Source organism: Mesoplodon densirostris, chromosome 16 (assembly GCF_025265405.1).
Source record: "Mesoplodon densirostris isolate mMesDen1 chromosome 16, mMesDen1 primary haplotype, whole genome shotgun sequence".
NCBI lineage: Eukaryota > Metazoa > Chordata > Mammalia > Artiodactyla > Ziphiidae > Mesoplodon > Mesoplodon densirostris.
The window spans coordinates 6,673,493-6,686,719 of record NC_082676.1 but is presented as its reverse complement, the minus strand read 5'-3'; the positions used below and the strand labels follow the sequence as shown (position 1 = coordinate 6,686,719).

The 13,227-nt window shown below is 43.1% G+C and overlaps 1 protein-coding gene across 2 annotated transcripts in view; it reads left to right on the top strand.

Annotated features, from left to right (window-relative positions):
- The first annotated feature begins 1,282 nt into the window (after positions 1-1,282).
- The window catches only part of RTF2 (replication termination factor 2), a 41,814-nt gene continuing 29,869 nt past the window's right edge, over positions 1,283-13,227 (top strand). For both annotated transcript variants that reach the window (XM_060120367.1, XM_060120366.1), the window contains exons 1-5: positions 1,283-1,429; positions 5,081-5,175; positions 6,010-6,103; positions 8,300-8,439; positions 12,345-12,423. In XM_060120367.1, coding sequence (XP_059976350.1) covers positions 1,361-1,429; positions 5,081-5,175; positions 6,010-6,103; positions 8,300-8,439; positions 12,345-12,423 — 477 coding nt within the window. In that variant the 5' untranslated portion in view covers positions 1,283-1,360. The remainder of the gene's footprint in view (positions 1,430-5,080; positions 5,176-6,009; positions 6,104-8,299; positions 8,440-12,344; positions 12,424-13,227) is intronic.

Below are 13,227 nucleotides of genomic sequence, written 5' to 3'. Positions count from 1 at the left end.
CTATTTCCTCTCCAGGTAGGAAGAGGAAATGGTGGGTGGTATGGTGGTGATGGTGGTGGTAGCAACTTGACCTCAATTAAGTTCAATTTCATCAGGAAGATGGAAATGGTAAGAAGCCTTGTTTAGAGATCTCCTAGGGTGATAAGCACTGTGGACCCAAGCACCCAGTGGCAACTATTTTTCTTAACAAAGCATCTTTTAAAAACTTTATGTGCTCCCCAGGTATGCACCCCATGTCTCCTGAAGCTGCCCCTTTGCAAAAGTTGCCCATTTATGTAGGTTATTTGCTAATGCCCTTTTCCTTTCATTCATTCAACAAATATTTATTGAGCATCTCCTATCTGCCCAGGCCTCTGCTGATCATTAGAGGTGCTGCAGGGGACAAAGCAAAGGCTCTGCATCATGCAGCTTTCATCCCAGCTGAGGGAGATGGAAAAGCAGGGCCAGAACGGGGTGAGGCGAGTGAGGCACTCTCTTTGGATGGAAAATGTAAGGGGGGCTCCCCCAAAACTTAGTACTCAAGATAAATTATACTTTGATGCCATATTTAAAAAATCTAAATCAATGCAAAAAAATCCATGGTGAACAAGATATCAAAATTTAAATTTATAACATGGTATCAGTGGTGGGAAGTGCAAGGAAGAAATTAAACCAAGGTAGGGGGTAGCGTGATGGAGGAGACGTGCTCTTTTAGATGGAGAGTTCTGGGAAGATGGCTCCGAAGAGGGGACCAGGAGCCGAGTGATGCATCACTGAAGGGAGCTGGCCTGGCAAACATGGGGAAGAGTGTTCTGGAAAGGGAATAGCAAGGTGAATGCCCAGAGTAGACGTACACCTTGAGAGTTCAACGGAGAGGAGGATGCCCCTGAGGCTGGAACTGAGTGAGGGAAAGAAAAGAGAGTGACATGAGCTGAAAGGAGTAGCCAGGGGCCACTTCATGTAAGGCCCGTATAGTCCTGGAATATTTTTTTTCGGGCCCCCCGCGCTGCCCCCCCGGACCCCGCCCCCGGAGGGTGGGGAAGCGATTACGCGGGTGCAGCAGAAATCCAGCGCCCACCCGAAAGACAAAGGGACTGGCTGCCGCGGTGGAGTGGAAGAACGCTCCACACCCTGCTCGGCACGCGAGGCCCAGTCAGTACTTTGCAGCAGCTCCCGTCGCGGAGCCACGCCCAACGCCTAGCGATGTTCTCCATGGCAACCAGGGCTGGGCAAAAGCCCCGCCCCACCCCACCCCACCCCGCCGCGATGCGACGGGCGTTTTGCGTCACTGCGGCGCGCCGGAAGTGACTGCTACAGGCGCTAGGCAGCCCGGAAGTTGCCGCTGTAGGGGTTTACTTTGGACTGTGACTGCCGGCTTGCGATGGGTTGCGACGGGGGAACAATCCCCAAGAGGCATGAACTGGTGAAGGGGCCGAAGAAGGTTGAGAAGGTCAGTGACATGGGCCCAGTGGGGCCCGGGGGTAGTGGGGCACGCGGACGCCCCCAGGGAGCGAAAGGAGGTGGGAGGGGGAGCCAGCGGGTTTCCACACGCAACTGTGCTCATTTATCCCTTTTAAAGAACTCAAGACTAACCACAGTATTAATAACGGACCTTTATTTAGTGCGTGCTGTTGCTATTCACCCGGCAGTGCGCGTAATATGGGGTATCTCGTAATTCTCAAAACAGCTCTACGGGTACATACTGTCAGAAGACATGGAAATTGAGGCTCAGGAGGAGAAAGTTTTAGAGCTAGTAAGTGGCAGAACCAGGATTTGAAGTCTGTCTGCTGCTAGTAACAGTGATACAAATGGCTGCTGTTTGTTGAGTTTTGTGCATACTAACTTCGTTTTCTCAGTGAAGTCTTCTCAAACCGTTACCTATGAAATTAGATCCTCCTCTTTTTTTTTTTTTTTCCCTGCTGCTCTGCGAGGCATGTGGGATTTTAGTTCCCCGACCAGGGATCAAACCCGTGCCCCCTGCAGTGGAAGCGCGGAGCCCTAAGCACTAGACCGCGAGGGAAGTCCCCAGGTTCTCCTCTTAAAAACTATCTAACAACCATGTACACTGCTTTCAGGTTGATTAATGTTGATCTCAGAGGATGGTAAGCTCCTGGTGGCAGAGCCTGCACCTTTTCCCCCCTCTACAACTAGCACAGCTCCTGGTGCAGTAAATATAGTGGATAAATGAATGAGTGGATAATCCCTAGTTCTCACCAGTGATTGGGCAAATTATGTATTATAATTTCCATGCTACTAACAGGGAAATTGAGTCAGTAACGTGACCAAGATCATGCAACTGGTAGGTAATGAAGCCAGGATTCACATCCAGTTATTCAGGATTTCAAAGTTAGCACCAGTAATTACTTTTTAATAATAGAAGGTGTATAAAGTACCTAATACAAGTGGCTGGCACATTGTGGATGGTCCATATGAGTCTCCATTCAGCAGCCAGAGAAGTCTTTTGTAAAGATAAATTCCACATATCAACTGTATTTAAACCACTCCAGTGGCTTCCCATTGTATTCAGAAAAAGAATCCCACAAGACCCTGTGTGGTCAGACAGGGTCTGATGTAATTACCTCATCTTCTGCCCTTCTCCAACCCTTTCATTCTGTTCCAGCTACACAGGCCTTGTTCCTCAACCTGGAGTATAATTTCCTCAACCTGATATGGTCTTCACTGAGATAGTCATATCATTTGGGTTTTTTTTTTTTTAACATCAATCAGTTCTTTACTCAAATGTTATCTCAGTCCACTGTAGCCAAAATACATCTCACTTCTGATCACTCTATCCTCTTCTGCTGCTTTATTTTTCTTTCTTTAAAAAAAAATTATTTATTTATTATTTATTTATTTTGGCTGTGCCCGGTCTTAGTTGCAGCATGTGGACTCTTAGTTGCGGCATGCATGCGGGATCTAGTTCCCTGACCAGGGATCAAACCCGGGCCCCCTGAGTGGGGAGCGTGGAGTCTTACCCACTGGACCACCAGGGAAGTCCCTACTTTTCTTTATAGTGCTTATCACTATATTTGTCTTGTCTATTTCCTATATGGACAGGGTCCTTGTACGTCTTATTTCTGCAACCCCTATGATGTGTCTGCCACACAGTAGACACCCAACAAATATGTGGAATTTGAGAGTGAATGAACACCCAGGAGGGTGGAGCGTACCCTCTGATCATACCTACACGTGCAGACATTAATGCTGGGTAGTTACCACTTGTGTGCGAGAGCTTTTACCCAAAGAATATTCAGCTCAGTTTTGTTAACTTGTGCCCAGAGCTGAAGAAGTAGCTTAATGAAAGGCTTGGCAAGGAATAGGTGTCAGAAGGGGATAGAAAAGAAAAAGAGTGATCTGAAACAACTAGAGTGCCCAGGCAGGATGGCTTTTTATTATCCTAATTCACTCAACAAATACTTATTAAGTGCTTACCGTATACACCATTCTAGGCCCTGAGGATGCAGCAGGAAACAGAGTCCAGCCCTTGTAGAGCTTACATTTTCAAATAGGTAAATAATAACATTTGTTGATCACTCATATGGTTTGTTGGGTCTGGCGCAAAACATTACTCAAATTTGAGACCTTGCCCTGAAAAGAGCGACCCTAGAATAAATGTTTTCAGAAGTTTGGGGGGTACCAATTTTTAAATTCCTGGGCAAGGAGTAATCTAGAAAGTAGATCCTAAACTTGCTGAACATGGCTTTTTATTTTTTTAAATTGATTTTTTGTTAGCTGGGTTGAGCGGTGAGCAGGGTCTACTCTTGGTTGTGGTTCGTGGGCTTGTTATTCTGGTGGCTTCTCTAGTTGCGGAGCATGGGCTCTAGGCGTGGGCTTCAGTAGTTGTGGCTCGTGGGCTCTAGAGCGCAGGCTCAGTAGTTGTGGTGCACGGGCCTAGTTGCCCTGTGGCACGTGGGATCTTCCTGGACCAGGGATCGAACCTGTGTCTCCTGCATGGGCAGGCAGATTCTTAACGATTGTGCCACCAGTGAAGTCCCCTGCCTGGCTTTTTATCCTAGCTCCTTTGTCTGCTTGTGTGTTTGTGACCTTGACATGTAACTTAACTTCTTGGTATGTCAGTTTCCTCAACTACAAAGGTAAAAATCCTAACTCAGAAGGTTTTATGAGAGCTAAAAGACAAGTCACTGAAACTGCTTAGCACAGTGCCTGGCACACAGTAAACACTTAAGTAGTTGTTCCTGCAAAAATTAAATTTAAGGGACTTTAAAATTTTCAAATGTGCCATCCTGTTACATTATTCAGGTTTGACATTTTAGGAAGAGGAAAGAGTGGGACATGGAATATTAAATAGGAGAAAATATCATTTGAGGGCTATGGAAGGTCTCAGATCTGGATCTTTATACTGTGGATAATGGCTTGATATGCCACATAGTGAGCAGTTGGCAAAAAACACTTTTGTTAAGTTGCTGATTTTATAAAGAATTATACAGTCTTTGTGCTGAACTGGTTTTTAAAAAAAAATGCCTATCTTCTCAATTCTTTGTCCTTAAATTCTGCTACAACTTTGGAGCCTTTCCCCTTGTTAGGAATTAACCTGTACTGCTTGTTTTTTCTGTATGGCCTTCCTGAGTTACTGTTAAGGTACAGATATTAATATGTAACTAGCATAAGCAATATAATGACTTGATGTAAACTGTTTCTTTGTACATGTCATGTATAGAGAGGCCTTTATTTGACATAGTGTCGGTTACTTGTGACTTTTTAAATCCCGACTTCGTGTGTCACTATCTTTGATTTAAAAAACAAAAATCGTGGGACTTCCCTGGTGGTGCAGTGCTTAAGACTCCGCACTCCCAATGCAGGGATCCTGGGTTCAATCCCTGGTCAAGGAACTAGATCCCACATGCATGCCGCAACTAAGTGTTCGCATGCCGCAACTAAGGAGCCCTCGAGCCACGACTAAGGAGCTGGTGAGCCACAACTAAGACCCGGCACAACCAAATAAATAAATATTTTTAAAACAAACAAACAAAAAAATTGTCACAGTGTGGTATTACTGAATAAGCCTTTATATGTGGAACTGTGGACCACGTGTCTTTCAGAGGTGAAAATTAATTGACAGGATTTTTTTTTCTTTTCTCAGGTTGACAAGGATGCTGAGTTAGTGGCCCAGTGGAACTATTGTACTCTAAGTCAAGAAATATTAAGACGACCAATAGTTGCCTGTGAACTTGGCAGGTATGGTTCCTCTACTTAACGGAGACGAGTTTTCATTAAACGATCTTAAAAAGAATTTTAATGTATAAATGCTGTGCTTGATTAATCAAATGTGAATGATCTCCAGCAAATTTCTGAAGCCTGGGTTATCATTCCCTGTCTCAGAACATACTTCTGCACTTTTCTATTCAGTTTGGTTTATTTAATCCATGGGTTGAAAACTCAGGGGCCATTAGGAGTTAAGTTATAAAGATAAATGCGTGAAGGACCCATGTGGGGTCAGTAGGGAACGGTGAGGACTGGGGGAAACTGGAGAGTTCACATCTGTCTAAAGGGTAGCTGCAGGAATTCCCTGGTGGTCCAGTGGTTAGGACTGACTCCATGCTGTCACTGCCAAGGGCCCAGTTTCAATCCCTGGTTGGAGAACTAAGATCCCACAAGCTGTGCTGCACGGCTGACAAAAAAGGCAAATTAAGGGTAGCTGCTATTCAGTTCCAGCCTGTTGTTACAGTTCAAGAATGTAGACTGATTCCAGGACATCTGATTTTTTTTTTCTTTTTTTCAGGGAAAGTTGAAAATGTGTACTTTTATATTAAATTTCCCAATTAAAACAAGCCTTGTTCAGGTCACATTCAGTCCTCAGACTGCCAGTTTGTAGCCCTTTATTTAAACTAGTTTCTTTCTTTGTATGCTTTGGAAATGGTTGATACAGGATTAAATTTACTTTTTTTTAGGAGTGCAGGGCATTTCTATTATCAGACGTAAATGACTTTGGATCGTACTCAATTTAGTCTCCTTCCTTTGGGTGAAGGTTGATAATTGCCAGAATGTTTTGACTGATCTTTATTGTTGCAGACTTTACAACAAAGATGCCATCATTGAGTTTTTATTGGACAAGTCTTCCGAAAAGGCTCTTGGGAAGGCAGCCTCTCACATTAAAAGCATTAAGGTAAGACAGGCGATTCTGAAGTGCTCCGGGGCTTTCAGTGGTTCGGGTTTATTTTATAGAATTCATATACATTTTAGACTGAACTTGGAAATTTGGAATTCCAGTCCCACCCAGCCACCTAATAAAGGTGTGATTTGGGGCAGGTCACTTGCAGTTCAAACCAGAAGTCCCCACACCCATACTTCCTGGATTATAAATCTGTTGTGAGTTCATATGTGTGAAAGAACTTCAAAACGGTAGTATACAAGTTTCAAAACTTCGAAACTTGTATATTGTGCTGTATAGGTGTTGGGAGGCATTATTTTTATAGTTAAAACTCAGCCACTCGAATTTTGGTTTGGAAGACACTTTTATAGAATTAGAGATTTTTACAGGTAGATAACTATTCAATCATTGTGGTTATCTCCTACTGATTAGAGGTCCTGAAAGTTCTTTCATAAAAGTGGAAAAACAAGCTTTTTTTTATTTTTTATTTTTTTTTTGCGGTATGCGGGCCTCTCACTGCTGCGGCCTCTCCCATTGCGGAGCACAGGCTCCGGACGCGCAGGCTCAGTGGCCGTGGCTCACGGGCCCAGCCACTCCGCGACATGTGGGATCTTCCCGGACCAGGGCACGAACCCGTATCCCCTGCATCGGCAGGCGGACTCTCAACCACTGCGCCACCAGGGAAGCCCAAAACAAGCTTTTTAGTAAAGGAAGTTTGTTGAGAGGACAAAATCTTTCAAATCTGGTCAGTAGGAGAAAAATCAAAGCAGTGAAGAATTTGAGGACCACCAAGCTTGACAGGTGAAAACACTCACTGTGTATGACATGTTGAGGCCTCATGGCTAGTCAGTGGGGCGCTTAAACTAGATCCAGAGCCCCTGACTCCCAGGCTAAGGCTTTGAATTTTTTCCTCCTTCTTTTTCTTTAAAAAAATTTTTTATTATTATAATAGGCTTTTTGTTTGAGTTCTTGGGGTAATTACAGAATATATTTATTTCAGACAAATTAGTGATTCTGAGATGTAGCCGTTGGTAGTGCTGTAGAGTAACCATGCTGATTGTTGTCGTTGTTTCCTTGGGAAGAGAATTCATTTCTCAAAAACCCATAATAGCATTATTATCTTATCTCAAAAATGTGATTATCACTGCAATTAACTTATACAAGTCTATACTTAAAACACAATATATATAATGTATGTGATTGAACTTTTAATTTTAATGCAAAAATTTTTTTCCCAAGAAATCACAGCTATAAAGACAAAAGGATTCACATGAAACAATGCAAAGGTTATTATTACTGCAGTCAATAGTCCACAGATACTCTGAGCAGAGAGCTTGATGAGCACACAAGCAGGAAGCCGACCCCGTGTGTGGTGGCTTTCCTTTCAAGGTTCTCAGCTGCCCTCTGGAGTGTTGAAATCAAATGGTGCGGTTAAACATGAAGAAATGCTTCAAATGCTAAAGTGGGGCTGTTAAGTCACTCCTTGTAAAACTGAATTTTGAAAACCGGAACAGCTGGATCTTGGAGTATGACAGTAATCTCTGGCTAATATTCTGCCTTGGGGCCTCCCTGGTGGCGCAGTGGTTAAGAGTCCGCCTGCCGATGCAGGGGATACGGGTTCGTGCCCTGGTCTGGGAGGATCCCACATGCCGCGGAGCGGCTGGGCCCGTGAGCCATGGCCGCTGGGCCTGCGCATCCGGAGCCTGTGCTCCGCAACGGGGGAGGCCACAACAGTGAGAGGCCCGCATACCGCAAAAAGAAAAAAAAAAAAAAAAAAATATTCTGCCTTGGACTCATTAGACCATGGCCTCACAGATTTTACCGTCTATTTAGCTGTTAAATACACGTGGCTGGTCAGTAATATGAACAGCCTCAGTGAGGCTTCATCAGCCAGGAAAGAAAGTGTTCCTTTCTGGATGAAACTAATACAAAGCTTTCTTCTCTTAGTGGGGTAAATTTTCATGTCTGACGTTACTTTGCCTTATATAGCAAAATGCTTGTAAAATAGAAATTAATTATTTGCTAGACAGTGCATTTAAAAAATTTTGTTTTCTATCACAACTTATGGTTTAATTTTATATCCATGTTCATTGATGTTAAAGGAAAGTAGAAAAAGAGGTTTGGATGGGAAGGGACTGGAATAATAATTAAGGCCAAAGATGATCCATTTGTCAAAGGAACTCTTACAATATTCATGTTTTTTTTTCACAGAATGTGACAGAACTGAGGCTTTCTGATAACCCCGCCTGGGAAGGAGATAAAGGAAACACTAAAGGTGACAAACACGATGACCTCCAGCGGGCACGTTTCATCTGCCCCGTTGTGGGCTTGGAGATGAATGGCCGACACAGGTCAGTAATGGATGTGGAGTCTGAGTGAGTGATCCCGGTGCTGTTAGGATCTGTGCCGAAGCTTAATAATCACACGGGTTTCTTTAAGGTGTCTTTTGGTTTGGGTAGTGCACAAGACCGTGTTCATTCCCTACCAGCCACGTGTAACATGGCCTCTTTGTTGTCTGCAGCTTTCTGTTCTTGAGGTTAGGAGAACCTAAAGTAAAGAGGGAGTTTAAAAATCTGTCTTGTGACACTTAAGAGGCTTGAGTTGAGTTCTTTGGTCTTCTCCTATGGGAAAGAAAGTTAAGGACAGATATTTTCCATCAAACAAATCCCATTTCCTTATAATTGCTTAAAACTCTGCAGTAGAAAACGGTCTTACAGAACGTGTGGTTGATCGGTCAGTGAAAGGCCCAGTTGATGATGATAACTTGCTTTGAATTTGTAGCTAACAGATCCTCTGGCTAGAGCACCAGAAATCTTAAGCTTGAGATTTATATTGCAAATGTAAGTAAGTAAGTATATTTCCCCCTTAAAAAAAATATGAATGTCGAGTGGATTAGTAGGTGCCTTTTTATAGGATGTCTCACTTTACCAAAGCTTTAAACTTTTTTCCCACCATTTAGAAATATCTTTAATAGCTGGTAGTCCAGACTGTCATCTGGAATCTTCCATCTAACATATTACATGTTGAAAGGAAATCATTTAGGCCCCTCCTAAAGTTTACCGTTTAGTGCTGACCCTGTGAGGTGATGGGTATGATAATGAGCTTGATTGTGAAGATCGTCTTACGATTTCTACATAGAGCAGATCATCAAGTTGTACACCTTCAATATACACAATTCCTGTTTGTCAGTTACACCCAAATAAAGCTGAAAAAAGCCTTTCATTTCATACCCAAATGAAAGGCTAAAGTTCACAAGAGGGATATTCTGGGGAATGAGATTCACGTACCTAACCTTGTCCTACGTGTGTGTGTGTGTGTGTGTGTGTGTGTGTACACGTGTACGTACATACGTACACATTATTTTGAGGTGAAAGTCATAACATTCACAATCTTTTTAAAGTGTATGCTTCAGTGGCATTTAGTACATTCTCAGTGTTGTGCAACCATCACCTCCATCTAGTTCCGGAACATTTTCATCACCCCAAAGTAAAAACCCCCTACCCATTAAGCAGTCCCTCCCCATGCCCCCTCCCCCCAGCCCCTAGCAGCAAACAATCTGCTTTCTGTCCAGTGGGTTTACCTGAATATTTCATGTAAATAGAATCACACAATATGTGACCTTTTGTATCTGGCTTCCCACTTCTTTTTAAGAAAACCATGGTTCACCCCCAAAAGAGGAACTTAGCAGAAACAGACCCAATTCTGGCGTCTTGAGCAGGGGTTACCTGTAGCCTGTTGCTCCGATTGTGGCTTCCCCTAGTTTTTTCCCTTTCATTTGCTGGTGAATCTCTTCTCCTTTTTCTCTTCTCAGTTAATTGAGCTTTGCCTGTTTTGGCTTTGCCCTCTTGCTGTTAATAGGGCCTCCACACTAGAAAATTGATTTTGGGGTTAGTTTGTATATTTAATAACGTTTGTATAATAAAGATTTAAGTGTATAGAAAAAAAGAAATAGGTTATTGGTATAATAAAAACATTTAGCCTTTGTTTAAAGAAAAACCAGTTCCTAAATCACTAATACTTAGTAAGCATTCATAAAGCAGCGTTTTTTTTAGTCCTAAACAACATTTAATGAATATTAATACAATGTTATTAATTTGGTTTTCATTAGAGCAATCTGCATCTGCTGTAATCCCTAGGATTAAAAGTTTCTATGGAGAAACTGGAGAAAGTTTCTATGGTGAAAAGTTTGGAGAAAGTTTCTATGGTGGCATGTTTTAGAGGAACATAAGAAGTAAATGTGAGGGACTTCCCTGGTGGTCCAGTGGCTAAGACTCCACGCTCCCAATGCAGGGGACCCGGGTTTGATCCCGGGTCGGGGAACTAGATCCCACATGCTGCACTGAAGAGTTCGCATGCCGCAGCGAAGATCCCACGTGCTGCAACTAAGACCCAGCACAGCCAAATAAAAAATAAAGAAAGAAGTAAATTAAAAAGAAGTAAATTGTGAAAGTGCTTTTTGCACCTTTGCCCCATCCTAGCCTCCAGTGACAGCACTGTTAGCTGTTCGGTGTCTAACGCCCCCTACAGACCTCTGCAACCCCAACACACAACACACTTCCCTGCACCTCTGCAAGAGAGATACAAATAGACATGTATGCTTCCCACTGGCATGGAATCATATTACACATATTTTGTAACCGTATTTTTTTCTACTTCTCTGTCTAATTTAAACATTTTCTTGGCCATACAGATTTCCTTATTCTTTTTTTTTTTTTTTTTTTTTTTTGCGTCGGGTCTTAGTTGCGGCAGGCGGGCTCCTTAGTTGCAACTCGCCAGCTCCTTAGTTGCGGCAGGCAAGGTCCTCAGTTGTGGCTCGCGGGCTCCCCAGCTGTGGCACGTGAACTCCTAGCTGCAGCATCATGTGGGATCCAATTCCCAGACCAGGGATCGAACCCGGGTCCCCTGCCTTGGGAGTATGGAGTCTTAACCACTGTGCCACCAGGGAAGTCCCACCTTATTCTTTTTAATAGCTGTGTAAGAGTTCATATTTATTTAACCAGTCCTCTGTTGATGGGCATTTAGGTGGCTTCCTCTTCTTCCTTGCTTTACTGCATAACTTCATAAATACATACTTGTGCATGTGCACACTTGCGGGCATGTTTCTGTAGGAGAAAGTCTGCAGAGTGATGCTTTACCTGATGCTACTGCCAGTTGTCCTCCTGAAATGTTGTACCGTGTTGTACCCACCCACCAACAATTGTGCCTGTTTGCTCAGACAGTTTCCAACTGGATACCTTCAAACTCTTTCATTATTGCCTGATAGGTAAAACACTGTATGTCCTTGTTTGAAATGCATTTCTGTAATTAACAGTAGGGATTAAGCATCTCTTATGTGTGTTGGCTGTTTATATTTCTCTTGTCAACTGCATGTTAATGCCCTTTACCCATTTTTCTATATTGTGTACTGTTGCTTTTAAAGACCTCTTTGAATATTCATAAACTCTGAACCTCATATGTGTTTAAAAATATTTTCTCCCTGAGTTCCTATTCTGTCTTTTGACTTTTTGTGGTGTTTTTAGAAAATGCCTTTATTTATTTTTATTGATAGGGTCTTTTTTCCAAAGGATTATTGCAAGGGGGTAGGAGTGGAACTTTGGCCTATGTTTGTGGTTTTAATTTCAGCACACAAGTTTCTCCTCTCTCTGAAAAGTAGAGCTTTTCCTAAGTGACTAAGAAAACTTTCCTAAGCTGAAATGGCGTAAATTGAAGAAGCAGTTACCCTTAAGATACATCTTGCTAGCAGATGCACAAAATAAATAGGGATAAAGCACAGATGGTCACAGACACAGTTCAAAGCTATGGCAGCTTGACACTGAGATGCTGAGTGTAGTTCCTCTAGAAGGAGCTTGGGGTGCGAGCTGCCTGTATAACAGCTCGCTGCAAAACAAATGCTGAATGCCATTTTTTAGTTTTTGCCATTTTTCATAAAAGCAGAAATCCACTTTGGATTTCTTTCCATTAGCGAAAATAGGTACTAATGTAGGTCTTTCGTAAAAATGAAGTGGCGTAAAGAAAACTTTCAGAAAGCGGGGTGTGTGTGAGTGCTTGTGTGTGTGTGTGTGTGTGTGTGTGTGTGTTTTAAGTACTTTGTTTATTTAGGACACACTGATTTTTTTTTTAATGGAATCAAATATAACCATTTTTTTCTTTGTGGTTCTTGGCCTTTGTGTAAACAGAACAAATGTTAATTGATAACGTGGGTAATAATTTTTAAATTGTTATTTAAGTCATTCTCCACGTTGGATTATTTCTCCAGGTTTTGTTTCCTGCGGTGCTGTGGTTGCGTGTTTTCTGAACGAGCCCTGAAAGAGATAAAAACAGAAGTTTGTCACACGGTGAGTTGTTGACATACATCATTTGTTCCTTCCCAGTAGATGAAGAAATCAGATGGTTTGGGGTCCCCCCTCCATGTGTCATTTCAACATCTTTCCATTCCTTCTGAAACATGAATCTAATTAGTTGCTTCTCTGCTTAAAACCTTTCTCCTCCCGTCCTTGCTGGAAGTAGAGACTCAGACCACCTCTTGTGATGTGTCCCTGCCCACCTGTCCTCTCCTGTGCCTTTGTCCCCTCCACCGTGACCTGCCAGCGGGAGGGGTCCTGCTCCCCGAACCTTAGTTCCAGAGCCATTGCTTCCTGTGTGAACCTTGCTGCTCAGTCTCCTTCCCTGCTCCCTGGGCACCTTTTTATCCCACTGATCTCATCACAGTGTAATTGCTGGTTAGGTGGTGCTTTCCCTACTGGACCATGAGGGTTTCTTCTTCTAACTCTTTCTTTTTTTTTTTTTTAAGACTTTATTTCTTTTTGAGCAGCTTTAGGTGCACAGCAAAATTAAGAGGAAAGCAAGGGGTTTCCCCTGTACCCTCTACCCTCACACGTCCCTCCCCCATTATCAGCATCCCCCCCAGAGCGGTGTACTCGTTCCAGTTAGTGAGCCTGTGTTGACACCCCATCATCTCCCACATCCCCTTTACATTAGGGTTCACTCGTGCTGTACATTCTGTGGGTTTGGACAAGTGTATAATGACGTGTATCCATCCTTATAGCCTCACGTGGTGTATCTTCGCTGCCCTCGTGATCCCCTGTGCTCCGCCTGTGAGTGCTTGAGAGCGAGGGCAAAGCCTGTCCACCCTTCACCCC